The sequence below is a fragment of the Balaenoptera physalus genome (assembly GCF_965194825.1).
Source record: "Balaenoptera physalus genome assembly, chromosome: 4".
Lineage (NCBI taxonomy): Eukaryota > Metazoa > Chordata > Mammalia > Artiodactyla > Balaenopteridae > Balaenoptera > Balaenoptera physalus.
The window spans coordinates 40,945,966-40,973,767 of NC_138891.1; the positions used below are offsets into that span (position 1 = coordinate 40,945,966).

At 39.4% G+C, this 27,802-nt stretch overlaps 1 protein-coding gene across 1 annotated transcript in view; it reads left to right on the forward strand.

Annotated features, from left to right (window-relative positions):
- Positions 1–16,350, forward strand: part of IQCJ (IQ motif containing J) — a 42,694-nt gene extending 26,344 nt beyond the window's left edge. The window contains exons 2-3 of the mRNA XM_082461068.1: positions 810–890; positions 11,769–16,350. Of these exons, the coding sequence (XP_082317194.1) occupies positions 810–890; positions 11,769–12,051 (364 nt within the window). The 3' untranslated portion in view covers positions 12,052–16,350. The remainder of the gene's footprint in view (positions 1–809; positions 891–11,768) is intronic.
- Positions 16,351–27,802: the final 11,452 nt, after the last annotated feature.

Below are 27,802 nucleotides of genomic sequence, written 5' to 3' on the forward strand. Positions count from 1 at the left end.
ACAACTGCTTTATCCATTCATCTGTTGGTGGACACTTAGGTTGCTTCCATATCTTGGCCATGGTAAATAATGCTGTTATGAACATTGGGGTGCATGTATCTTTTCAAATTAGTGTTTTTGTTTTCTTTGGATTCTACTCCTTTGTTTTAATATCTTCCTCATATGTATTACCTTTTACATCTCAACTTACTAATTCCTGTCCATTCTTCAAAACCGAGCACAACTGCCATAGTCTCCATGAAGCCTTCCTTGACCACTGTAGCACCCAGTGATTGTCTTATAGGCTCATAGGAGCAGTGACCATATATTCATAGTCCTCCGTCTTTCTCCAGGGCAGACTGATGCTCTGCTCATAGCGGGAGCTCTGAAAACGCTTACAGAATGAAGGAGGAAAGGTTCAATGGTAGTGACACCATTGGGAATGAATGAGGTTCTCTCTACAACTTACTAGTTGGACAATACAATGGGATTTGTAACACTCTACTTACGGTTTTTATTCCCCTGAACTGGTCTAATATTCTGCTTTCCTCTTTGCTTAAAGTAAATGATTTACATGCCTTAGATATGAATGTTGAGCTGAATGGTAGAAATCAAAAGAAAGCAATGTTAAAAGGCAAAACAACAATTTCTTTCTATGGTATGGTTATTTATCCACCATCCATCAATAGGAACTTTTAGGACTCTATTAATGAAATGAACAAAATTGCATATATATTTGCTTTTTCAATTAAATCAAAGTTGGCAGCTTTATTGATATAAATGATAACTTTACGGATTCAGCTATATTGAGGCATTATTTCTGTTTGTAGTCACCAGCTGGCCATGGATGTGGAGAATAATATTGAAAAGTATCACCTCAATCTACAGCTCTTGGAATCAAAGGTGAAAATGTAAGTTATTTCAAAGTTTACATTAAAGTTTTTGTTTTACAGATCTTGCTTTATTAATCTCTGAACTATTCTGGAATTTGGGGGTATAAGAATTACACATTGAGTTCACATTTATATGTTACACATTATTTCTTCCCTGTTGTAAGTAGCAACAAAGCTGTTTTGGGCACACAGCACCATCCACTGGATAATGTAGGGAATTATTTGACTGGCATCACTTCCTCATTTCTTGGTTTTTCCCTTTCAGGCAGAGTAACATTCTTGAGCTTCCACCAGCATTTTCCACTGCTTTTCTTCTTGGTAACTTGATTTATTCCACCTTGGAACAACTTGGTTATTTCTACCTCAGACCATGTCTTTTACACACACACACACACACACACACACACACACACGCATTCTTTCAACCCTCTTCCTTCTTTCTGTTTCCAGTCCAGCTCTTGTCCAGTTATTTTGGGAAAATATTTTTTCCCTTTCTTTCTCATTTCTTGTCCTTTTCTTTCTTATTCTTTCTTGGCCAAGTGAGAGTCCCCTTCCCCCACAAAAAATGACTATCACATAAAAATACTACTAAATACACCTCAGTATTAACAAAAAGAAAACTAATAAGATCCAAAGTGAGACAGGCTGTATTCTAGAACAAAATAACAACTTTCTAAAACCATTAGTAAATAGAAAAGGGGCCCATCATAATCACTTTAGAAGCAATTTTAAACTATTCATGTTTGCTTTCTGTGATCCTTTCCCATTCAGATTTTCTTTCAGGGGTGCGTTATAAGCATAACCAGTGAGGGTGTATATAATCTCTCTCTTTCTCTCTCTCTCTCTCACACACACACACACACACACACACACAAACACACACACACACACACACACACCCCCCACACACACAGAGCTTAACATTCTGAGAAGCATGTTTCTGGAGAATTTAAACATATCTGACCTTGGCCGGGATCACTGATCATTTACAAAAAGCCCATAGAGGAATCTTTTAGAAAAGAAGTCACCTTAAAGACAAGAGCCTTGAGGTGTACAACTTTGAAGAAGTAAGCCATTTCTAGATTTAGGAATTGAAACAGAAATGACACAGATATGCAATATCCTGCTGGATAAAAGCAAATATTAATACACACCCCTGTAAATCTACGTTAACATTGGTTTTCAGTAAAATGCTTGCCTCTGAGCGAGCACATAGGGCTGTCTCTCAAGGTAAAGTTCAAACGTGGCTTCTGAACCAATCGGGTCCCCTGCTAGGTGTCACTCTTACTAAATGAATAATGAATCAGGCTACCAAATGGTTTTATGTAAGCAGTGTGTCAGCCTCACTCCACAAGATGTTAGTTTCCAAACATACGTTGCCTTCTCCTTAGAAATTTTCTCATTAAGATAACGTCCTCTTAACTGAAAAAGCACTGGAAAGGAAAGTTGGTTGTGTGAAAAATTAGAGTGATTAATTTGAATGCTGAAATGAAGTTAAGAAACATCCCTGGTCTTTTTTAGTTTTTGTCTTCTCCAGTCTGTAGAGACAGAGGGGCAGGTGCCAGGAGAGGGAGCCGGCAAAGAAAAAAAATCTCTGTGCCTGAAGTCCAGCAGCTCAGAGAGTCTGGGATTTTATGTGTAGTTGGTGTAATGGAGGCGTCTCAGCTCAGTGAGGGGCAAACAGAATGGTTTTATCTCTTCTAATAACTCTGAACCCCATTTCCACTCACTGGAGAGGGATGAGGGAGAGAAGACTTAATCTTGCCCAATAATGGAATTTGAGTCCCATCGGAGAATTTAGTCCAGTTCAGTGACTCTTGTCTAATCTGGTTATTAAATTCTTAACTCTCATGACAGTTTGAACACCTCCCCTCCACACATATTAGACCTTCCCTACAGCTGTGCAGCCGGCTCCCCTCCCTTCCCTCTCCCCTCTCCTCTTTCCACTCTCCCTGCCGTCTCCCTTTCCTTCTCTTCTCCTCCCCTCCTGCTGTCACCTCTCACACCCTCTGCGTGCTAAACACCAAGGCTGCCCCAGGTTTCCCGTGGATCATGAGCACTTGCACGCCCAGGCAGTTCCTTCCTTAGAAATAGCTCTAAGCGTTGACACCCTGTGGAAAGGGTCACTGGGTCTCCCCTGAGCTGCACCCCTCGTTGTGTCCCTTGCCTTGCTGGCTGTCTCCCCCAGGCTGACCTTGACATCCTCAACAGGGAGGATCTTGGCATATCCCCATTCCTGCTTCCCAAGGGACCTTTAGACCTGGAGAGCATTGGATATGAAAGATGGGTCTCGTCCCATGTTCCAGAGTCACTGTCAATCTCCACAGGATTTCTCTTAGGGTCTTCTGTCTTCTCTGGGTGGGATCCAGCTGGACATCTACCTTTCCCCAGTAGAAGGGGGTTAGGGAGAAGCAGGAGTTACTGTACCATAACATCTGCTTTCCTGGAAACTCTCCAGTCCCCTCCCTGATGAGGAGAGAGCAGTAGGTTCCTGTGAAGGTTTTATGGACAGTCCAGCCCCTGCAAGCCCTGAGGTGGGATGTACCTTGGCAGGCCAATCTCTGAACGTAAAAGATAAGGCAAGGTGAGAACTGTTCCCAGATGTGGGCTGCCTCCACAGTGTACCTGCAGTAGTGGGAACCCGGGTTGGGGTTGGATGGGGCAGGAAAGGGTCTCAATTGTTCCCTCACACTCAGGACAACATAAAAAGGAAATAATCTGGTAAGAAAGCCTAAAACTCTATGTGGCAGTGCAAAGTATCCGTGGAAGGAATTAGAGGCCTGTGGGGAAAGAACATGTGTGTTGAGGGGTGGAACTTAGAGGAACTCTCAGGAAGAGCGCATTCCCTGGTTCATGAATGCCACTGTTCAGAGGTAATTTTGAGTTTTAGACTTGGAGGATCAAAGAACTGCATCAAAAGGGTGAAAGCAATCAGGATTGCACAGCTATTAATAAAAAGTCACTTTAGGAGGTGAAAGGCAAGTTTTCTGAAGATCAAGCAAAGGCAACCTTCTTAAGTTGGAAAATTTAGTGAAAGCAAAAGTAATAGTGAAAGCACCACAACAAGGGCTCTCAGCGCAACCCTAAGACTGAAGACAAAAGTACTCTTAAGGGCCAAGGCTGCCGGAGGGTCTGTGAACGACTGCACACAGCAAAGGAGTGCAGGTTTTAGCAGGGAGGCCTGACTGCCGAAGAAGGAAATGGACCCTCCAAATCCCTTCAAATCTCTGCCCTTTACGTTGGGGTCACTCCTTGCATGTTGCAGTGAGATCTAGAATGCATCTTCTGAATACAAGCCATCATTTAAAAATTGTTCATTAATTGTTTGCAATCCCCCTCTTTATGTTTTAACAATATATTTATTTTGTGATGGAACAACATAGAGATCTATTGAATATGAATCATCTTTTAAAAGTCTGCTCATTAAATATGTTCAATTCCTCTCTGTATTTTTTATTAATATATTTTATTTACTGATGAAATAACATTTAGACTTAAAAGGGGGAGAGAGAGAGACAAAGACAGACACACTCTTGAGAAGGAGGACAATTCCCAAAATAGTGTCAAGATATTTTTCAATAAAAGCTTGTTTAATTACATTTGTTTGAGAGTAATGCCTATCAACTTTAGTCAAAAGTTTAATTAAATGAATATATGAGAGAAGAGTGGTTGAGAACACAGACTTTGGAGTTAGATCACCCTAGGTTCAAATACCAGCTCTGTTCCTTACCTGCTGTGTGAACTTGGGAGCACTGCTTACCTCTCTGGGCCTTAGTTTCACTCCTCTGTAAAATGAGAATGGTAACCATGTCTTAAAGGATTGTAGTGAGCCTTTCAATGAGAAAATCCAAGAAAAACATTCAGTCCAGTGTGTCTGTTCCATGCAGTTGTACCTTTTCTAAACATATTTTTACATCAAATTGGGCTAATAAAATATTACCAGTAAAGATCCTCAGGAATCCAACATATCATATCAATGTATATGATTTGCACATATTACTTAAAAATATTTGAAAGTGCTTGATTTTCTTAAGTAATTATAATGATTTATCTAGGACGTCTATTTGTCAAGTTTGGGGCTAAGTGACTTAAATACCGTATCCTTGACTCCTTGCAAGAATTACAAAGAAGTTATTGTTGTTCCCATTTTGTGCATAAGCAAAATATAGGCCACTACGTTTAGTATTTTTCCCAAGGCCACAGCTATTGAGAAGTGAAACTGAGCAAGAATCTATATCACTCTAAACACATTTAGTTTCTGGGAGGTTCCTTCAAGATGGTAACATAGAAAGATCCTGAACCATTTCTTCCCACAGACACACTGAATCTACAGCTACCTATGGAACAATTCCCTCTGAAAAAAACAAAACAAAACAAAAACACCCCGAAAAACTGGTGGAGTGACCCCTTCACGTTGGGCAAACAAGAGGGAAACCACATCAAAATGGGTAGGAAAGGCCGAGACACAAGCTCTCCATGAGCCCCATCCCTGGTGACGACCCCCATTCGGGAGGGAACTCAAAACCCGGAGCTTCTCTCTGAGGAGCAAAAGAATTATACCCCACATTGAGCACCCCAACTTTCATGACTGGAACCTGAGAGATGAGCCCCTGAAACATTTGGCTTTGAAGACCATTGGAGCTTGTGCCCCTGAGATCCTAGAGGCTGTGGTGAACTAAGGAACATCTCTTAAAGGGCCCTCATGCAGATTCACCCACTCCAGGGCTCAGCGCAGAAGCAGCCCTTTAAAAAGTGCCTAGACTTTATGTGAAAGAAATTCATTTGCTAATTTTAAAGCTGGTCAGCCCCAGCACACAGGCTACTCTCGACATTGGAGGGGAAGGATATAGACTATAACCAATGGAGAAAGTGTTCTTTTTTTTTTTTAAAAAAAGACTTTTTTGATGTGGACCATTTTTAAAGCCTTTATTGAATATGTTACAATACTGCTTCTGTTTTATGTTCTGGTTTTTTTGGCCGCAAGGCATGTGGGATCTTAGTTCTCCAACCAGGAATCAAACCCACACCCCCTGCATTGGAAGGCAAAGTCCTAACCACAGGACCACCAGGGAAGTCCCTGGAGAAAGTGTTCTTAAATATCTACCACTCCCAGGGCACAGCAAGAGACAGGAGACCCAGGAGCTCAGTCTTGATGTGAAAGGGGCTGGCTTCTCATTAAATACGCATCTAAGGGCTGACTGTAAACCTTGCCTGGGACCTCGGACGGTGGGCACTATCTTCAGGCTCTCCCTCTGCCGTACTTCAGAGCTTCAGCGTCTCTTGGAGAGGAGCTCTCATATGTGTCTGGTACCCCAGTTTTTACCTCTGGTGCCCTGTTTATTGTGGCTGCCACCCAGGGGATTTTACCCCCTTGATCTCCTTCTGGTTCTGGAGGCCAGCAGAGCTTGTGCCCGTGGTCCCACAAGACTGTATAAATTTGTATTTTTTGAAAGCTGCTGCCTGAGGGTCTGGCTTCCAATCAGTCCAGATCTAGGTGCTGACTGAGATCCTCCCCTTTGTGACACTGACTGGTCTTGGAACACCCTTACCTACTGGGAGTTATTAAAAATAAAAAGGGTTGCTTGGATAAACAGAGGTTTGAGAGACAAGCAAGAGCTGGGGCAAGGTTGAATGATAAGGTTTGTCTCCTGCACATGGCCAACCCTTCAAGACTGGGAGGGGTGGCTGTTTCATCTAATGCATAGAAACCAACACAGAGAACCAAGCAAAGTAAAGAAACAGAGAAATATGTTCCAAATAAAAGAAGAAGATAAAACCTTAGGAAAAAACCTTAATGAAATGGAGATAAGTAAATTACCTGATAAAGCGTTCAGAGTAATGGTCATAAATATGCTCACTGAACTCAGAAGAATGAATGAATACAATGAGAACTTCAACAGAGAGAGAGAAAATATAAGAAAGTACCAAACCAAAGTCACAGAGCTGAAGAATTCAGTAAACACACTTGTTTATAACCACACTTCCTCATGAGGTAAAACCTTTTCTGCTTTGAGCATTTACTGAGCTATTTCTGGGACACAATCTTTGGAGAATATATTTGTTGATCACCAACTTACCATATTCCTAGAACTATATAGATGTGATGGTCACTATACACATGGTCACTGCCCTCCAGGGCTTCACAATCTAGTGGAGGAATAGGACTCATTGGAAAAGAGGTATGTGGACCAGGCTAATCTGATAACTCTTGTTTTTGAGTGGTTAATACCTCCCAGAGCTACTGTTCTCACTTGTAGACTCAGTCGACTCTGTGTGCCTTATTTCTGAAGTGCTTTCTCAGTCTTCACAAAGAAAAGAGCATTATAGAGCCAAGACCCAAGTGGCCCAAATTTCCACCTGTGAGAGAGTTGGGTGTTGTTGAAACTCAAGGTGGTCATAGGTGTTGGTGAAGAAACCTGCAGGAAGATCCAGAAGAACACAACTCTGTGATGCTTAGGAAGTACCAACAGTCAAATTAGGGAGCTGAAGCCAGGAGTTACAAACTGGGCAGAAACTGGGGGGAGGGGAAGCAGCCTAGATTTATGGGCAAATGCTGTGGGAAACCTGCCTAGTGCCTTCAGTGACCCTTTCCTGGCATTTGGGCAGGTCTGTATCAAGATACAGGGTTGGGGCAGACACCAAATAATACAAATATGGCAAATCTGTTAGGGTATATTTTAGTTGCATGTAGAAAATTTAACTAACAGAGACTTAAACAAATAGGGGTTCTACTTACCTACTCAAAGTCACTATGTGACAAGCCAAACCCATCATCTTACTCCTACTTCATTTCTTCCTTTTGCCAAACCATGAGGAGGGATTACAATGTTAAGGGGAGACAGGGGAAACTGGTTCAAGTGTTACATCAGTCAGTTCTCATCTTATCCCCCAGAACTTGGCCAGGACTGTTGGTTGCAAGTAACAGAAACTCAACTCAAACTAACTTGTGTATAAAAAGAGATTTTATTAGATCACCTAACAGAAACACCCGGGGGCTAATGTGTTTCAAGCAAGGTCATCAGGCATCTCTTGTCTTCTTCTTCTGTAAGCTCCTCTCTCTACATTATTGCTTCTCTCCCAGCATTGTGGCAAAGTGGTCACGGACAGCTCTAGGCTTACATGCTACCAGTTGAAAAGCTCCAGGTGCAGGAGGGGGCTTCTTTCTCTGCAGCCTCTCACTGCCCGGCTTGAGCCATGTGAGCATCCATGAACCAGTCACTGCCCTCTGGTTGCTCAGCCCCAGCTCACGGGCTGCTCTCTACAGTGGAGGGGTAGGATCTGCCCCATCCATAGCTCATTGGTTGAGGGTTGGTGGGTCCTCAAGGGAAAATGAGTGCTGGAACCAAGAGAAGGAGAAGTTAATGGTGGGCAGGCAAAACCTACCTCTATGATAATAAAAGAGTCTTTCCCATAGCCCACTTCTGGTAAGGATTGTGTGGGAGAATACACACAAAAAGAGCTATATGTAATTAGTTGTTGTTTCCCAAGATACTCAGACTTGTGTCCTCTTTGATGGTGCCCTTTTTTCCCCATCCTCAAATTCAGATTACTTGGGTAATAATGTATTTTGAAATTTTAACAATTATTTAGTAACATTTAAGAACTAGTAACTTTCACAGATGAATCCAGATTTCTGACTGTCTTTGAAAAGTTGAGGGTCTGGCAACTACCAATTGTGCCAGGATGGGGGTTCCCCCTCACAAGGGGCAGGTACTGCTCAGTGTTCCCCCAGCCTGGCCCGGGGTGACATCAGAATCCTCTTCCTGTCTTCATACCCTCATGCCGTACCACTATTTTCTGGGACCGTTCTGCATCCTGCCTGGTACCCTCCCTTCCATGCCTTTGTCCAGAGGTCTTTCCTCTTCCTCCCTAGCAATCTAAATCCCATCCATCCTTGAAAGCTAATTAAAGTAACCAGGACTCCCTCAAACCTCCTCTAAGCATGCCAGCTCTCACAGAGCCCTCTCTTCTACTCTTCTATGTGAGGACATCCAGTGACAACCAGAACAGCACAAGCTGTGAGTCCCAAGTAGTTGTGAGTGCAGGAGGGAGCCACCTGCGCCATATACTGCACCATGCTGACGATATATAACGAAAGGGCAGAGGCAAGCGATTATGCCATCCCTGAGCTGAGAGAAGATAAATTGGAATTGACCTGGCAAGGAAATTGAAAAATGTATTTATCATCTCTTTTGAAGTAAACTTCTATACCTTATTTATAATTCAAAATGTAGGAACACACAAAATGTGCTCCCTTACTGCGACCAGCTTTTTAAAGCATTATACTGATGGCACTGCTTAGTTTCAGAAGTACGAATGTCAAGGTAGTTGGTGCTCAGGGTTTACTCTGCAGCCGTAAAGGAGACTGGTGAGTAGGAATTGTGGTAAAGCTAGGATGAGAAGATGAGAAGTGATTCCCTTTGACGGAAGGACAAATGCTTCTACATTTTGTTTCAGTTCCCTAGTACAGTAAAATAGCATTTAGAGATGGTATTCCGAGAGCTAATATTAGACTAATTTAACCTATGAACGTCACATCAGTGTCGTCAAAGGGGAGTTCGTGTGTAATGTAAACACTTTTATATGATTCAGAGAGTAGCATGGCTCCACCATTAAAAAAAAACAATGTAGCAATTTAGAGTAATAGCCTTGTATGACATGACTGGCCTCTCTTTTTTGACCCCGAAATTTAAAAAAAGAATGAAATATAGTGTAGTATGCTTTCAACTAAGTAAAATTGTTTTCATATATGTAGACAAGGATAGTAAGGTAAATATCCAAAAATTAAAATAGCTTCTGTATTAAGGCAGCGAGTGGGCTTAGCTGATTTTAATACACATTTTAAACGTATTTAATATTATCACATTTTCTTGTCAATTAAAACAAGAAGAGGATATCCATCTACTTGGAAGGAAAGAATATTGTCTTTTTAATCTCTGACTTAATGAAAACTGATATGTCACTTTCCAGATTCCATAGAACTAGGATGGGGAAGGGGATGCTTTAAATTCTTTGCAGACCTCACCTGGGTTTTGTCCAGCATCGTTGTTTTTTAAAGGTGTCACGCTGCCCCCTGGTGTTCAACAAGCTAAATTGTAATGTCTCAAATGCCTACTACATTTTCTTCCTATATTTTCTGAATAATCAAGGCAATTAAAAAGGGAGGGGGCTGGGAGAGGAATACCTGTAGTCCTATAAACTTGTGGGTATCTTATGGGTTGTCAGTATTTTCTATTTTTTAAATTACTTAAAAAATGTCACACGTTTTTAAGCCCTTATGCGCAGGTTTACGGCTTTAAGTGCCGTAAAGTGGCAGAACTTGTCAGCAGGGCTCTGGGAGTTGCCCAACGCTTCAAGCACTTTGGATGGCGTGGAAATCAGCTGGCCAAAATGCGATACTCCCTTAATAAAATGGATCCCAGAAGAAACAACGGGATTACCAAATTCAGGCACATAATCTTACAGGACCCTCTCTGAGATTCTGTTTAAAATCTTTAGACCAAAGGAAAATAAATAAATAAGGGTGCATTTTGAGCAGACATTGCATAAGAAAATAGTGACCACATATGACCCAAGGCAAGAAGCTTCTGGCCTCTCAGTAAGGGCCCCAGAAGCTGAAGGTTCATAGTTTCAGGGAAATTGGCCTCTGATCCCAAGGTTGTTTCACTGTAGTTTCTGGACTTTTCCTTGAGCATTATAACTCACAGAGCCTTAATAAATTAGGGAACACATACAAATTCAATAATGTGGTAGCATTAACGTGTTCTTTATATCCTCTGGCTGTTGAGAACTGATGGTCTTTGAACCGTTCTAGCCAAATGAAAATAAATCAGTTTGTTTACACAGAAACACCTTTAGTGACTTTGGTTGTATGTGGAAGAATTATAGAAAATCAGAGGCTTCCAGAAGTCAAAAAGAGATGGTGATAGAATCAGTGAAAACATTTAAAACTATTCTAAAAAGCTGAACCCTGACAGTTGGTCTTCATGTCAGGCTAACCCCCAGGAGAAAATAGATTCTGTTCCCTGATTACATGTGGAAATCTAGATCTTAATCTCAAAGATTAGAAGCTAGTTCAAATGGAAAAAGAAATCACTTAGCTTTCACAAAGAAGAGGTTTCTATTATCCAAATCAGAAGATGACACTTTTGGGATAATAATCACAGGAAATAAAGAGCTTCCTTGGGTGAAATCTCAAGAAGCCACCTAATCAAGGGTTACTTTAATTTTCTGAATAGTACATAATACTTTCAAATATTTTGTCTTCTCTGTCCATTTCTTTGTTTATTTATCATACAACACCAGTTTCCTTCCACAGTATGTAAAATCCATGACCGTAGGCCTCTTATCTGACATGTGCCCGGAGCAGGGCCACTGCATTTGGCCACGCAGACTACACTGTCTAACACCACAGAACACCCCTCACCTTGAGGTCTTTGTGAATGGCCCCCACTAGAGCGGCCCTGTAGTCTCTGTCCAGAGCAAAGCGCTGACCCTGGCACAGAATGGTCCTTCAACAATGATGTATTGAGTGAATGAATAAGTGATACGTCAGCCTATTTATTATTCTCATTTGAAAAAAGGATGAGAAGTTGAAAGATTTTGTGTCCCATAAATCAAAGCATGTACATTTACATGTGCAAACTAGTTTCACTTTGATGGATGACTTTTTCTGACTAAGTTGATTCTTGGAGACTGATTGAGCTCAGGCCAGTCTGTAAAAGTCGAACCAGTAACATAGACAGTCCAGGCCTTCTGATTTCCCGTGTCACGTTCTATGTGTGTCAGTTTCCCCATCCCCATAGCCAATTCCTTCAGATTCCTTGTGCTTTGCCGAGTGTGTGGCCGGGGAGTGACGGTGTGTGCGCTGTTTTTTTTGTTGTTGTTTTTTGGCAGCATTCAGCGAGCGTGGCGCGAGTATCTGCAGCGGCAGGACCCCGTGGAGAAGAGGAGCCCATCCCCACCTTCCGTGTCCTCAGACAAGCTGAGCAGCTCCGTGAGCATGAACACCTTCTCGGACAGCAGCACACCTGTGAGTGCATGTCTCCTTTTCATGACTTGGTTGGCCAATCACCTGGTCTCTAGGGCTTTGGTTCCAAGAAAGAAATCTTGGGATGTGAGCAGGTGGTTTGTGATAGATCTACAAGTTGCTTGTTTGCTATGCGTGAACCCATGGTGAGGGTTTTGTCCTCTCAAAACAAAGACATGATTCATAAACACACAGTGAACTTAATCAAGTCTGAGGGAATTGATTGCATTTGAAATCAACCTAAACTGCTCGTTTGTGTGTTGGCATTCCTCCATTATGGAGAACATCTTTTTACTTTTCTTTATAATAGCGCGTTCCTTTTAGTCTGTGTCAGTAGCATTTTGTGGTGAGAACAGAATAGAAGATTAGCTTGGTTATAAGGATTTTAAAGAGAACCTTCACAGGAAGAATTGAAAGGGGTCACGAATTCAGGGGTTGCATCTCAAAGGCTTTTGGGGCCAGGTAAGTAACCCATGTGACTGATGGGGGTTGAGTTGTGACTGGCTCACTGAACCAAGGCATCACCTAAAGGCGCAGCCCCCCTCGGCTCCTGCAAGTATGTTGCCAGGTGGGTAAGCAGAAAAGATGTTGCCAAAGGTCATTTTCTTTCTTCATAAGATGCCAGAAATCCAGATTTTTAAATGTTGGCAACCACTAAGAAAATTTTAAATGTAAATAGACCATATGTGCAGACCACAGTTGTCCCGGGTCCACCAGTTTAAGAACTCTGGAGTACAGGGCTGAGGAATGAAAGAATCTGATGGAAGCCTTTACTTTTCAAAAAAACACACCAAATGTGTTAGGAAATAAATGATCAAGCAATTGTAATGCAGATTTGTGTGGATTTGGCCGTTGTGATCAGTTGCCATTGTGACTGGAGTACTGAAAGAAGTTAGGAAGAGAAATGAACTATACAAGTATATTATTTAAAAAAAAAAAATCTTCCTTGACTACTTTGTAATCATGTTTATTCCGTTGTGAAAAAGCCTTCCCAACAGCCAAAATAATGCGTTCACATTGGGATCAAGCAAAGGTTACTTTGAAATGTTTTCAGATGATTGTGTTGCATATTCTTTAATTCATGGCTTTATCTAGTTATGGATTCTAAAGAGAGAGCAGTAAGTTCAGCTTATGGCTGTGCCAATAACAGTGGCAGAAGATCTATTTTTAGCTGACAGCAGAAATTGAATCCTTAGTGAATCTGTACTTTTTAAAGACAATTTTTTGGGGCAGTGAGTTGTCGTAACTGGCCTCACTATCACTAGAGGGCGCTCACGAACCACTTTGGAAAATGTCTGAGTAAAGTTTGTATTTAACTTGTGATTTGTGAGTGAAAAAGAATGTGAAAATTGAGTGTCTAGGATGCCTTCGCTGTGAATGTCAGTAGAAGGTACAGATTAAACGACTCTGAAGACTGGATTTGAATGATGGAAATTGAGTATCAGAAATCACTCTGCCTGTGAGTTGAAGGTTTGGGTTTACTACTGCCTTTGTACTTTCTCAGCCCTAATATCAACCGTCTAGTGATATCTAACGGTTTTAGTATTGCTTTAGGGCAGTTATCCTTTTGGCTTATTGAAATTCTGGAAGAATCTATCTTTGCTTTATATTTATGCTGCCACACCGCTTTGATTCTAGCACCTCAAGTGTTTTTGTGCATAAATGCATGTTCTTCCCCCTCGTGGGTCATCACGTTTATGTATATCTTTGCACAGCTTTGCTAACAGTTTTACCTTATTTAATTTAGCCTAGCCTCCAGGTTCCCTGGGGTTTCTTGATAGAGGAGATTTCCTCCCTCAAGTGTCCCCAGCAATCTGGTTTCCCATAAGGTGTGTCAGACTGAACTGGGAGTGGCAACCTGCTCCACCACCACGTCATCACGCTTCATCTCTGTGCTCGTGGGACAAAGATGACCCTATTCCATGTGTGGAAGTCTGGCTCACTCCTGATTGCCTAGAAACAGTGAGAATCAAAACAGGGTTTCAAAAAACATTACTGGAATTAGCTTCAGAAAACAAGCAGACCCTGCCCAGAATTCTAGTAAGATTATTAATTATAAGAACAACTTTGGTATTGATGATGGCAATGGTGTGACACGAAATGTACAAAATAAAATATGAAAATACAAGATGTTGGGACATTCCCAAGCCTCTCGTTTGTCAGACAGGTAAAATACCCAAGCCATAATTGTTTAAAACTTTATGCTTGGTTGTTTGGAGCTGGTGTAACTAGCTAAGGTTGTTATTATCTCCCATGATTATCCCTTAGCTGAGGCCTTTCGAGAAGATTCATTCTTACATCTTTCGTTGGTCGCAGCCCCATGAAAGGAAAGTGACTCTGCTCTACCTTGACTGGCCTGCCAGACCCAGTGATGAGTAGATGAATAGACCTCAAGTTTATGGAGGGGATAAGGATGACCCCCGGCTCACCTTGGCTAAGCCTGTCATAAAGAGATGAGCTTCCTCTAATAATCAGAAAGTCCTTTGGAACTTCAGGGTTAAAAGTCTTCAGTCCAAGTCAAATGCTCTCAGTGAGATGTATCCCTAGGCAATTCTCCAGGCTCCTGACTTCTACTAGATCCCCTCCAGCTTGTTGAACCTCAGCCCTCTTTCTCTGCACTTGATCTATCATGGTTGCTGCCTAGACCGTTGTCTGTCTTCTCGAATCTGATCAGCTGCCTGTCTCATCCTAACCCTCTACTAACCTCTGACACAGCCTCAGTTGGAGGCCAGTCTGCCCTTGCGTAACCCGTGGGCCTTGCCAGCTGCTCTACCTGCCCCCATACCTATAATAACTGCAATTACTGCTCATCCTAGCTGTCTGCCCCAGGCATGTGCTGCATGGGAAGCCAGCAACCTGATCTGGGGGCGTCCCTGTGCTGAGACGAGAATGAGTTTTTGCATGCTCCTGTTCTCTTTTGGCCAAGCATAATAGTTAATGTAGTTCTTAGAATACTTTTGCCGTGAAATAAATAGCAACAGTAATGTTTCAGTATGAGCTCTCAAATTCATCTTAATAAGAGCTGAGCACTTGTTATGTGGCAGGCACTTCGCTAATGTTTTCCATGGATTATTTCGTTTAATCCTCTCTATGACCATATGAAGGAGGTACTGTTATTATCTCCATTTTACAGATGATGAAAATGAGAGTTAAAGAGAACTTGCCCTGGGTTACTGTTTGGGCTGGAGCCTTCATGGGTCACTATTCTACTATATCGTACCATTTGAAAGTAAGCCTGCATTTAGATACGGTCAAGCAGTGAAAGAGATAACCAGTGCATTAATGCATTTCTAAGACTATTTTACAATTTAGTAGGTATAAACAGTGAATGGAATAATTGAAAAAAGAATCCTCATTTGATTTTATAAATTGCCTCATTCAATGCTCTTTGATTAAAACCTCAAACCTCAGCTGCTCAATGCCAAATTACAGAGCAACAGGAGGGAAGATAATATTAAGTTTTGTTAGCAATGTGCATATCAAGTGCCCTTATACCACAGTGTGGCATGTGGTAACAGAAAAATTTGTTTTAGAAATAGCAACTTTGAATAGCAACTGTTATTAAGAAATGCAACTTGTGGGTATCAAAGTGAGAAGCAAAGAATAACATTTTTTTAACCATAAAAATATTAGTTATTGAATAGAGGACAACACTGGAAAATGCTTTGTGTTTTTTATTAATCAATTTCGTGTGACCAAATACTTATTCTTTTAGCTCCCAACTTCAAGAAACCTGTAATTTGTTTAATAGGATGTCATGGAAAGAAACTATAGCATGGTACGTTGTAAACCATTAGGTTTATACTTTTTAAAAAATCATTAGCATATCCCTGCAGATAAATCCAGAAAAATCTCTGGATTGTTTGGGGACATTCTTAGTCCCATTTGGTTTGAATTGATTCCATATGCCTGGGCCTTCCTTCCTTGCCACGCCCACTTTTCCCGTTGGTTCTCATACTATTATGGTCTGGCCTGTAGGGGGCAGTGTGGCTCATGGAATGAGGCCCTGGCTTGGTAAGAGGACCTGACTTAAAACCTGTCACTTTTTGTGAGTCTGAGGTGTATCCCTTGAGAGGCCCTTCTTTATCTGCAAACTGAAAATGATACCCATCTCAGAGGTGGATTGTTATTGCTGTGAAGATTAAATGGCACTATATACGTAAAACAGCACAGAGCCTGGGACCCCGAAGTCTCTCAGTAAATGTTAGTCAATTCTGAATCCGCTCTTGAAAACACTCCATGCTTTCAAAACACTGTGGAAAACTTGTGAAGAGCAGAGGTGAAATTTTTACCCAGATTTGCACGGAGGGGGCCGGGGATGCACAGAGCCTGTTCTGATTCACCGAATGAATCTATGAGAATCAAATTGTGTCCTAGAATATGTGTGTGTATATATATATATATATATATATATATATATATATATATATATATATATATATATATATATATATATATATATAAATGTATACATATGTTCAGAGTATATATGTATACATGTGTATGTTCTGAGATTGGAGCTGTACTTACAAAAGTAATAAATTAAGCATTTATTTTAGTGTTGCTCCTTTAAAAACTAATTTTCAAGATCGAAAGTTTAAGTCAGGTGCAAGCACTTTTGCCTCTAAATGAGTCGGCCTCTTCTGAGAGACCACACCCACATACGTAGTAGAAGAAAGCCTAGATTATTCTCCTCACTTCAGACCTGAGGAAAAAGAGATGGGAAGATCCTCAGCATGGCGGGGAGGACAGAGTTACACCTCTCAGGCCGGTCAGTGCAAAGCCTTGTTTCACTCCTGGTCAGGGAGAATTACAGTTCTTGTAATCCTTGAGCAGTTTCTGTAATTCTTATAATTCTTGAGCAGGTTCAGGAGCAGTGGTCTGGGCCAGCTCAAGACTCTGTTACGCCAACTGTCCTGGAGAGAAGCCATGGAGCCCTCATATTTATGGGGTTGCTGGAGTGGTCCTGGCTTTTAGTGAGAGCAGCTGGGTAGCCAACAGCGGGCAGCCAGGTGACCTACCACACCTCCCCAAGTACACCACCAAAAGCCAGGATGGTTCCTGCCTGCCAGACACAGCAGGTGCGCCTATATTCAACATGCTTAATTATCCTCAAGTTCTATTGCCCTTTTTGAGATTTAAAACCTCCAGGTTTTAAATACATAGGGAAAAATTTAGTGACTAAAGGGAGAAAGTCTTCTTCCAAAGTCGTACTTGTTTTGGGAGGAAACTCAAGCCCTAAAAAGAGGATTTCCTGGGACCACCCCCCCAATACAGTCCTGAGAGCTGCAAAATTATAGAGAATGTAAGCCTTGTGCTACTTAATAATTTAATAACCTAGATTTTCCAGGTCAGGGACAAGTTACAGTATTATGCCCAGCTGTTATAAATTTAGGTCCCATGAGTTCTAATGTTTCAACACCCAAGCTCTATCTAACGTCTAGCCTTTCAGACCCTGAAATTGCATAATTTTTTTGCCAATCTATTTGTCCCAAATTTTGGTTCAGAGAATATAGTAATCATACAAGAAGAGAAGACTTCTTGGTATTTACATAGAGGTAAATCCATTTCTCTTTTCTTCAAACAAGGGTCTTAGAGAACAAATGTTTTCTTTTCCAAAGTTTTAGAAATTATATAATACATAACCATATATTACAGTTTGAATAAAATGGAATTGTACAAAATATCTTGTTTTTTAAAAAATTTATTTTATTGAAGTATAGTTGGTTTACAATGTTGTGTTAATTTCTACTGTACAGCAAAGTTATTCAGTTATACATATATATATTCTTTTTCATATTCTTTTCCATTATGGTTTATCACAGGATATTGAATATAGTTCCCTGTGCTATACAGCAGGACCTTGTTGTTTATCTATTCTATATATAATAGTTTGCATCTGCTAATCCCAAACTCCCAGTTCATCCCTCCCCCACCCCCTCTCCCTTGGCAGCCACAAGTCTGCTCTTTATGTCTGTGAGTCTGTTTCTGCTTTGTAGATAAGTTCATTTGTGTCATATTTTAGATTCCACATATAAGTGATATAACATGGTATTTGTCTTTCTCTTTCTGACTTACTAAACTTAGTATGATAATCTCTAGGTCCATCCATGTTGCTGCAAATGACATTATTTCATTCTTTTTTTAAGGCTGAGTAATATTCCATTATATATTGTACCACATCTTTTTTATCCAGTTATCTTTAGATGGACATTTAGGTTGTTTCCATGTCTTGGCTATTGTAAATAGTGCTGCTATCAACATTGGGGTGCATGTATCTTTTTGAATTACAGTTTTCTCTGGATATATGCCCAGGAGTGGAATTGCAGAATCATATGGCAATTCTATTTTTAGTTTTTTGAGGAACCTCCGTACTGTTTTCCTTAGTGGTTGCACCAATTTACATTCCCACCAACAGTGTAGGAAAATTACATTTTCCCTCTTCTCCACCCTCTCCAGCAAAAAATAATATCTTTATACCACAAATGCTCTCCTCTTTGCGTATTTGAATATTGGTTGATAATATTGATTCCTTTTTCCAAATCAACCTTTTGACTTAATGATTTGAGGACATTTTTCTTGATAGGTTTAAAAATGAGCATGTTGTTTAGGTTTGAGGATTAAAAAAAATTTTTTTAGCGACTGCTAACATTGAACACTTCCTGAGTTCAAAACTATATGCAAAATTGACAATTCCCTATTTGATAACTAACTCATTCATCCACAGTAATATAATAAATCCTCCTAAGCGGTCTCAAAGTCATTAACCTAGGAATTCAGATGCAAAAATCTAGGCATTAAGTACCTCACTTTACACAAAGAGGGTTGAAAAAGAATTTGTTCTCTTTGCAGTTTTCCTTAAGTCCAGTCTCAGCATTTGTCCTCACATAGATCCTGTCCTAATTCTACAGCTTAGGTGAGATAAAGTGTTGAATCCCCAGTTTAGACCCAGTTTCACCTTCTGTTATAAAATCTAGTTTCATCATTACAAATCAGCGTTTCGTTCTTTGAATGAGTATGAAAGATGCTTTAGGATCCAAGGAGAAATTGGATGTGGTGGAACTGGAGTGAGATCTACTACTGTATTCCTTTTTTTTCCTGGAAAGCTCATTGGCCTAAAACTCTTTAGGATGTTCTTTTTGTAAATAAGACATCTTGGGTGGGGAGGGGAGTTATTCACATCCTTGGATTAGGTCAACATCATTTGTTCACTCATTCAACAAATATTGAGTGCCTACTGTGTGCTGGCCCTTTGCCAAGCACTGGAGATAACATGAACACCCAAATACACACAACCTCTGCCCTTGCAGAATTTACATAATTCCCCAGTCATGGTTGGCAATTCTTGTAACAGATGTACTGACAACTTAGAGGAGATCCTTGATAACATTTCATTGATTAATTATATAGATGTTTAGGTATTATTAGTAACAAAAATCTGACTGCTGAAACATCTTCTAGAGCAGAATTTCCCAAAATGTGGAACCTGGAATACTAGTCTCATAGGATATTGATAGATGTTAATTGGGGGAAGGGCGAAATAAGCTAATTTATTTACTTCAGGACTTCTTAGAGCCTTACTAAGCTAATACACATTTTGAATTTGCAAGATGGGGATCACTGTTTTCATGTCTCCTAAACTTCTTTGACCAGGAAACTCGTTAAGAGTCACATCTTATTGGACTAGTGATCCATGGAACACTTCGGGAAATACTATTCTCGAGTTAGTAGCTGTTGAAGAAAAGTGCCAACAGCTGGAGCTTCTACGTGGCTCAGTTATAAAATTCAAATGAATTGAACAGTGCATTTTGAAAGCTTCTAATGAAATTTTTACACATGACATCTCCTTTTCATAGGTCTCTATCATAGAGCTGTATTATGCAAATTTTACTAAGTTAGTTCACATATAAAACTTGTTACATTAACTGGCTAGCAGGGTTTAAATAAAAAGACCAAGTCTGGTCAACGACATAACAGTGTTGGAAGATGGGGTTTTAGGGAATCAGTAAATAACTCCTTTTCTGTTCTTGATTTGGAAACTTATTTTGAAAGGCAAGAGATTTAGGCAGAGGGATATAAAAATCTCAGCTTTATTTCCTGTCAAAGCTGGATTTGAGGGTGGAATTCGAACTTGTGGCTATTGGGCTTTCTACTACTCAACTTTGGATTTAGGGAATCTTATCAATCACAGGAAGCACTAGATACTGCCAGCCTCACCCACAGATCTTGTGCAGGGAGGTGGAGCCCATTAAAAATGGAGGGAGAATGATGTTGGGTTGCCAGTGCCTTTGCCTAATCCTGCAGTTAAGGTAACTCCTTCTACCTTCCTGGAGTGGATTAAAGGGTGGAAATCAGAGTCTGGGGGTATTTAGGAAATTTCTTCCTCATGGAAATCTGAGGAGATGGGAAGAAGGGAACCTCCAGCATTGGACGCTTCATGTAGCAACCATTTGGCCTTTTATTATGATAAGTATCATATATATTTTTGTACTTATCTTGACTTTTATATGATTGTATACATTGTAATGTATTCATTATTGCAGTGTTTTCTGCAAAAGAATTACTTTGAAAGCTTTAAAAAAACCCACAGATTCCAGAACCACAGTAGATCTTTTGAATTAGAGTATCTGGGAATTCTGTATTTTTTTTTTTAATGTCTTAGGTAATCCTTATTATCGTAAAGAATAGAAAACTGTGAGTTAGAGAAATTGCAAAAATATTCAATTTTATTTAAGAAACAGACATGATCACCCAGGTGATCAATATTTTTTCTAATTTTCATCTCGATATTTTTGTATCATAAATGATGTGCCTTGAGGCGATGCTTAAGCAAATTTTCCCTGGGTCTGATACCAAAACACCCATTATTGTTTTAATAGAATTTTCCCAGTGGCACTGATTGTGTTGAAAATTCTGTTTTCCTAGAATTTATAGTTCTTTTCTTTCTCAAAATTATAAGTACTGTGCTCACCAAGGAAGGTTTCTGTTGTTTGATCCATTTTGGTTTTTATTAAAAGAGGATACAGTCAATAGGCACTGATTAGATTAGTTTCAATTTAATCTTCACTTTGACTATGAGGATTTTTAGTTTGCATGAAGAGAGATTAGATGATTTAACTATTAGCTGACAAGAAAGTCAACTATGACTGAAAATCCTAAGTTATGATGTGTGACTACATGTTGAGAAAGAGAAAAATACACTACACAGAATGGAAATGGATATTTCTCATTATTATACATTCTTTTAAATATCTTTGTATACTATTTATTACCAGTTACATGTAAAAATTACCTATAGTATAGTTAAACTTTTGTTACTGTATTCAGAGCTGAAAAACATCTAGAAATAATGAGTAAAAGAAATTTCCTACCAACATTTGAAAACATACTCAAATCCTTTCAGAGACAGGTGTTAGTAAAAATTTTTTGTCAGTGAAACATTCTTAAATTCCATCAAATAAAATGTTGTCTGGAGTTGAAGACAGTTGCCTTAATTTTTATTTTGCAATCTTCATAGCTTGGCATTAAAAAATAATGATTTTTTTAAATGCTAAAAATTCTGAGAGACGTTTTAGAAGTTTCTATCTGTCTCTACGGTTCCTCTAGTTCCCTTTAGAGCTCCATGAGGGGAAACCTCTTCTTTACCTGTGAGGAATAAATTGATTTTCTCTTCATGGCACTGTATTGATAGGGTTAAGTATATTGATAGAAGGCCACACTATTTAATGCAAGTAGATTTTCAAGAAAATCACTATGCCAAACACTTCACTAGAAGAACTCCATCTACATACAGCGGCAACTGTGACCTGCTTTAGAGATGACTTCATTGGGTGTCATGTGGCTCTTTATACGTTTCAGCCTCAGAAAGAGGTAATCTGTGAAAGCCACAAGAGCCTGATTTCTGCTGTGATAGTCTTCAGCAGACAGAGGCTGGGGCTAGATTGAGGCATACCTGTTTACATAGTGTGTGCAGTGCCTTGTGGAATTCTGAGCTTTATTTTTGTTTAATCAAAAAATAGATGCAATGATAGAATGAAGTGAATTGGCTTCTTTGGACTAATGGGAGCTTGTTTTCTGCATTAAGATCAAGAACTTTTCTGGAATCCTCTGTTCTCTGAGTAGCCTGTAGTTTCTCTCTTTTTTTTCCCTCAATTTGAAGAACACTGAGAAAAATCAGCAAACTTCATCTCCCAAAGATCTCTCCCTCTTTTTTGTCAATACTTGAAGATTTCTGTTCCAAAATCTTCTTGGAGCTGCGTGAGCATCGTGGTTGATAACTGAAGGGTAAAGCATCTTCTTTGTAGTATGTGTTACAGAAATTCTTCAGGTAACTTCACTTGCTAACACAGACAGCCCTTTATGGATTTCTTGCAAAGCCTGTTTGAATAAACAACTCTTTCCTCTCAAATGGGCAAGAGTAACTCTTCAGCACCATGGAGAGGTCAGGCCAGCGAACAACGGCGTGGGACTGTGACCAGGGCAAGCAATCTGACAGTGTAAGTTTTCCAAAGGTCTATCATCTATTTTAGGTCTATCATATTTTTACATATGGAGAGAGGAAACTCCAAACTCTAACCGAGTTAGTCTAAATTTAAGCTATAAGCTTAAAGCTTAAATTTAAGCCATAAAATGTAATGGTCTTCATTTGAAATTCAGGATTAACCATTTAAAAATACTGTATTAGAAAGTGTGACTATGTTATTTTGAAAAATTGCTTTCTCATTGCATCAGTTGGCATGTGAATGCTTGGTACTTTGAATCTTTATAATCTAAGTTTTTGTTTTAATTTACCACAAATTAATTGCATTGCAGTTGGACAAAACAGTTGCTTTGGATAGCATTTTAAAATACTCATTTAAATAGTTCTAAATGTACAGTTTGTTGCCTTTCGTAAATACCAGGCTCTCTTTGGAAAGTTATTTCTGATTTGCACTCATTTTAAAGGATAGTTTTAAACTTTTAAATTGCAGATTATATTTCACTTACCAAAAGAGAAAATGTCTAGGTATTCTAATGTTGGCACACATAGGAGATATTTGATGACTTATGAAATTTTAAATTTACTGGTATAAAATATGTACAGTAAAAGCCTATAGTAAGTGGAAAGTGCAGATCCTTTTATAAAATGATTAGATATGGACCACTGGAGAGGTACCCTTAGCATCACTGAAGTATTTAATTTGTTTCAAAGTAGTCCAATTTAACTGTTCAAGCCAGAAATTTAAAAAATAGTTTATTCAAAAATATCATATAACAACCTCCTTAAAACTGTCGAAGATATAGTTTTATGATACTGTTATATCACACAGCCAATGAAGAAATGATACTTTGAAATGCTATGAAGAATGACCTCCACAGATATTTTGATTAGCTATTCAAAGTTGTCTAAGGGAACAGAGTGTCATAAAAAAGTAATATAACAAATAATTATCTTTTCTCAGGCCAGTTACGTGAGGTTTGGAACATTTATTTATGCTGAACCACTTATTTTAAAGTCTGATAAAACTATCTTTTTATATTATTGTAATATGGAATTTATTTCCCTCAGTAGTTCTCCTCCTATGTAAAAACCATTGTAAATACAATTTACTTCGCTAAACCCCTAATTAAAATATAACTAATTTTTTCTGTTATAGATAACTTCCAAGTGAATTTACTGTTGATTCTTAAGTCTTCAGTAATTTGGCATTTGATTTTTGGATAAATGGCACTTACATTTTGACAGTGTATTTGGTAGAAAATTTTAAAGGCTGTGACTTAGTTTTATATTAAGGAGCCCTTGTTATATATTTTTGTCAGCTATGTTTAATAGATCCACCAATGATTTCTTTAATTGATGCCAATATTTAAAAGAACTCCATTTTTGAAAAGAAAGGTAGATTTATGATTCCAGCTGTTTTAGTTTAATTTCCCTGTGTTTTACAATTATGCTTTGATTTTTGAGATGAATAAGTAGGGCCTTTCACACACTGTTGAGCAGACTTCTGTGTTTTTAAAACTTTGATTGTTCCTTTTTGATAAACTGTATCCATTTCTTGCAGCCGTAGTCTTTAGACAAATCACTCTGGTTGATTACACTGTAACATTCTAATTTAGAGGACTTGAGGCTCATGTCATAAGATGCATCAGCTTTATGTTCTGAAATGGGAGGACATGTACCTGATTCAGAAATGTATTTTCTAGCAGTCTTTGTCTCTATCTCTTAGGGATGTGATTTACTTATGATATTGTCTGCAGTGTAACATTTTATATTTCTAGATTTTTTGCACACATTTTAGTGATATATTTATAACAACAGCTATCTAACATATATATTTTCTAGTTGAGATATGGGTTGTCTGTGTATTTATTTAACCAAAAATTGTCCCTATGTGATAGACCACAAACATGTTTTGGCTTCTGCTTTGATAGCCTTTCAATCATTGTTGAAATAGCATAAGTCATCTGAAGAATAGAAAAATGTCCAGAGCTATTTAGACTGTGAGCTATTTGCATTTCTTTTTTCTTTCTTTCTTCTTCTTTTTTTTTTTTTTTTTTTATAACATTCTGGTGGTAGCAGATGTGTGTGAACAATCTTAAATTTAGTTGAGTGACATTTTGCTTTTCTTGCCAATGTAAAAATATGCTCACGGATCTCTTTTTTGTGGTCCACCCACCCTTGCAAAGGCTTTGTAACCTTTGGCTACAAAGGATTTAAGGGCATATTTACTTGATGAAAACCACCCTAGTTAGGATACTTTACAGGGCAGCTGAACATAGAGGGAGCTGACTGACAGGGGTGGTTCTTCCTACTGATTTCAACCCTTTTTGACACTAAGAGAGAAAAGTTGGTTCTGCGAAATAGTTCTTCCATCCCAGGTACTCACAGACTCATTTCTCTTGGACATCTCCATCAAAGCTTCCAACCAGAAGCAACTCTTCCGGCTACAGTCCCAACAGGACCAGTTTCAGTAGGAGAGAGCCTGAAACTGGGATGCGTTACAGGAACATCCCAAAGGGCAGCTTCTTAGAGGGGAATGGGTATTCTTGAGATTATTGCAGTGAAGCAGGACCCTGACTGGTTCCAAGTGGATTTTAGGCTTGTTTTACTATGTTTCTAGCATTATGGATAGGGATCAGATGACATCAGGTACCCCAGGGCAGTTCTCCAGCTTCCTAGAGAATCACCCTGGGCTGATGCTTCTGCATAGAGATTTCCATCAAGTGATTTTTGTCCTCAGTTTTTATGTTTATTGTTAGCGTTCCTTCCCTCTCCCTATTGTACTCACAATGAACCTTCCTACTTTATAGTACATGTTGGGCCTAAGTAGATATGACCTAACTGATTTGAGATTTATATTAAATATTACTAGAAACTGTGGAGTAATCTGAACTGTTTCAGAAAACTAAACAGAGCTTAGAGACTTTCCAAGGAAAGCTGAAAGACCAGAAATATCCTCCAAAGAGATAGTACCAGGCTTTTCTCATTTTAACTAGTCTTTCAACTCTCAGTCCCTCTGTATGAAGCTGACTCCCTCCCATAAGTAAACTCAAGCCAGAGCATATACAACACATCCAGGCAGCCAGTCATTGGGTGGATTCAGGCCACTTCCATCTTGTCTAATTTATCCTGTGCTCCTAATTCTCATCTTACTTGTGTCTTTTTCTAAAAAGTTTTATTGGAGCATAGTTGATTTACAATGTTGTGTTTCAGGTGTACAGCAAAGTGAATCAGCTATACACATACATATCTTTTTTAGATTTTACCTGTGTCTTTGATGCCATCTGATATGCACTTATACACTTGACACAGTACATTACACAGCCTCTGACTCCATTAATAAGACCCATCTTGATGGAAAACCCATTTTTTGTTTGTTTATTTATTTATTTATTTATTTTATTTATGGTTGTGTTGGGTCTTCGTTTCTGTGCGAGGGCTTTCTCTAGTTGTGGCAAGCGGGGGCCACTCTTCATCGCGGTGCGCGGGCCTCTCACTATCGCGGCCTCTCTTGTTGCGGAGCACAGGCTCCAGACGCGCAGGCTCAGTAATTGTGGCTCACGGGCCCAGTTGCTCTGCGGCATGTGGGATCTTCCCAGACCAGGGCTCGAACCTGTGTCCCCTGCATTGGCAGGCAGATTCTCAACCACTGCGCCACCAGGGAAGCCCCAAGGAAAACCCATTTTTAATTCAATGTTCTGCTGTTATCTCAGTAGCATGCTTCTCCAAGATGCAGTATTGGTGCTTGATGTCTGACCTTTGTGTACCACAGTGGCAGGAAAGAAACATCTCTTCGCCTGGGGTTTCATTTTGGGTGCATTGGAACTGGTGGAACTGTACTGGGCAGATCATGGTGTTGGCACAGAAAGCATGTCCTTTGACTATCCATGATTTACTAAGTATCTTTATATTTTAAGAACTGGTCAAAGATAGACTCAGCCTAATGATTTGAGGATATTTAGAAAAGAATGTCAAGTTTCAATGCCTTAAAGCAAGTCATACAAATTTACTCATATTTAACTTTTGTTGGGATTATGAGGAATATAAACACAGGTGTTGTATCTGGACTTCAGTACGACTATGAAGATTTTTTTCTGATATCTCTGTGGAGAAGATAGATAATTGTGGATGGAATAGTAATACAAATTGGTAATATTTTGGCTGGTTAAATAGCCTTACCAAAATTGTGTTAACTGATGAATCAGAGCTAGCCTGGAGGTAAGCATGTAATGGTGTGTAATAGGTTTCTGTTGTAAGCATTATTTTAATCAATGATCTTAAATATAATATTTTTCCTACCTCTTATTTCATAGTTGAGGACATTTCATGTGGGAGAGGAGGAACAATTTGCCTGAGGTCAGCTAGTTGGTCAGCTGCAAAAGTGGAGCTAGAAACCAGATTTTTCTGACTCCCAAGCAAGGGAATTTCTACTGGGATATGTGATCACAAAGGAACCCCAATGTTGAGCAATCAGTGAAAGTTTTATGGAGAAATATTTTTTATCTAACATTAGAACAACTTTTAAAACTTTGGAGCTGTCATTCAATGGCATAGGCTTTCTTGTAAAGCAGTAAGCTTCTCATCACCAGAAATATGCATGTACAGACTGGATGGGCCACATCAGAGATGCTGTAAAAGGGAACTCTATATTGTGGAAGGGTGTGTGAGTGTGTGTGTGTGTGTGTGTGTGTGTGTGTGTGTGTGCGTGTGTGTAATGACTGGACTAGATGATCTCTAAGGTCTCTTTCAACTTGAACACGGAGAGGAGACATTAGTGCAATGTTGTCTCATTAAAAATAGAAAACAAGAATAATTTCTTGGTTCAACAAACGTTAGGTACATACTCAAGGTACTGTGTGGTTCTAAGAACTGATTACCCAAGTCTGCCTGAGACACCAAGAAACCATCCACTTGAGAGGGAGTTAAAAAGGGGGAGATTGGGAAATGAATTAAAATGAAAGGATGGGAAAAGAGACCCAGGAGGGAGAGTAAGATGCATTACTTGGATCTATTTGAGAAGGAAAAAACTAGGTTAAAGGGGTAAAAGCAGAACCAAAGTTATAATTTATCTTTTTCATTATCTCTAGTCTGGAGATACTTTAATGCACGAAAGAGAAACAAAAATTTAGGATTTATTGATCTCTAATAAATTCCTCAATTCTATTCAGGATTGTCAAATCTCTAATGAGCTTTTGTGCCTGCATCCTTTCAACCTGTGTAGCTGTAGTTGCATAATCGACCCTGAGAGATTTTATCCCCGTTGTTATCTGTATTTTTCCTAATTGAGAGAAATTCCAAAGCTGTAGACCATCAATTCAGGGACTCAACATCAAGTCAGTCTTGCTGCTGGTGTTGTTCTGAATTTGAATGTCCTTGATTACCTGGGTTTGTACTATACATTGTATATTTATGCTATGTTGT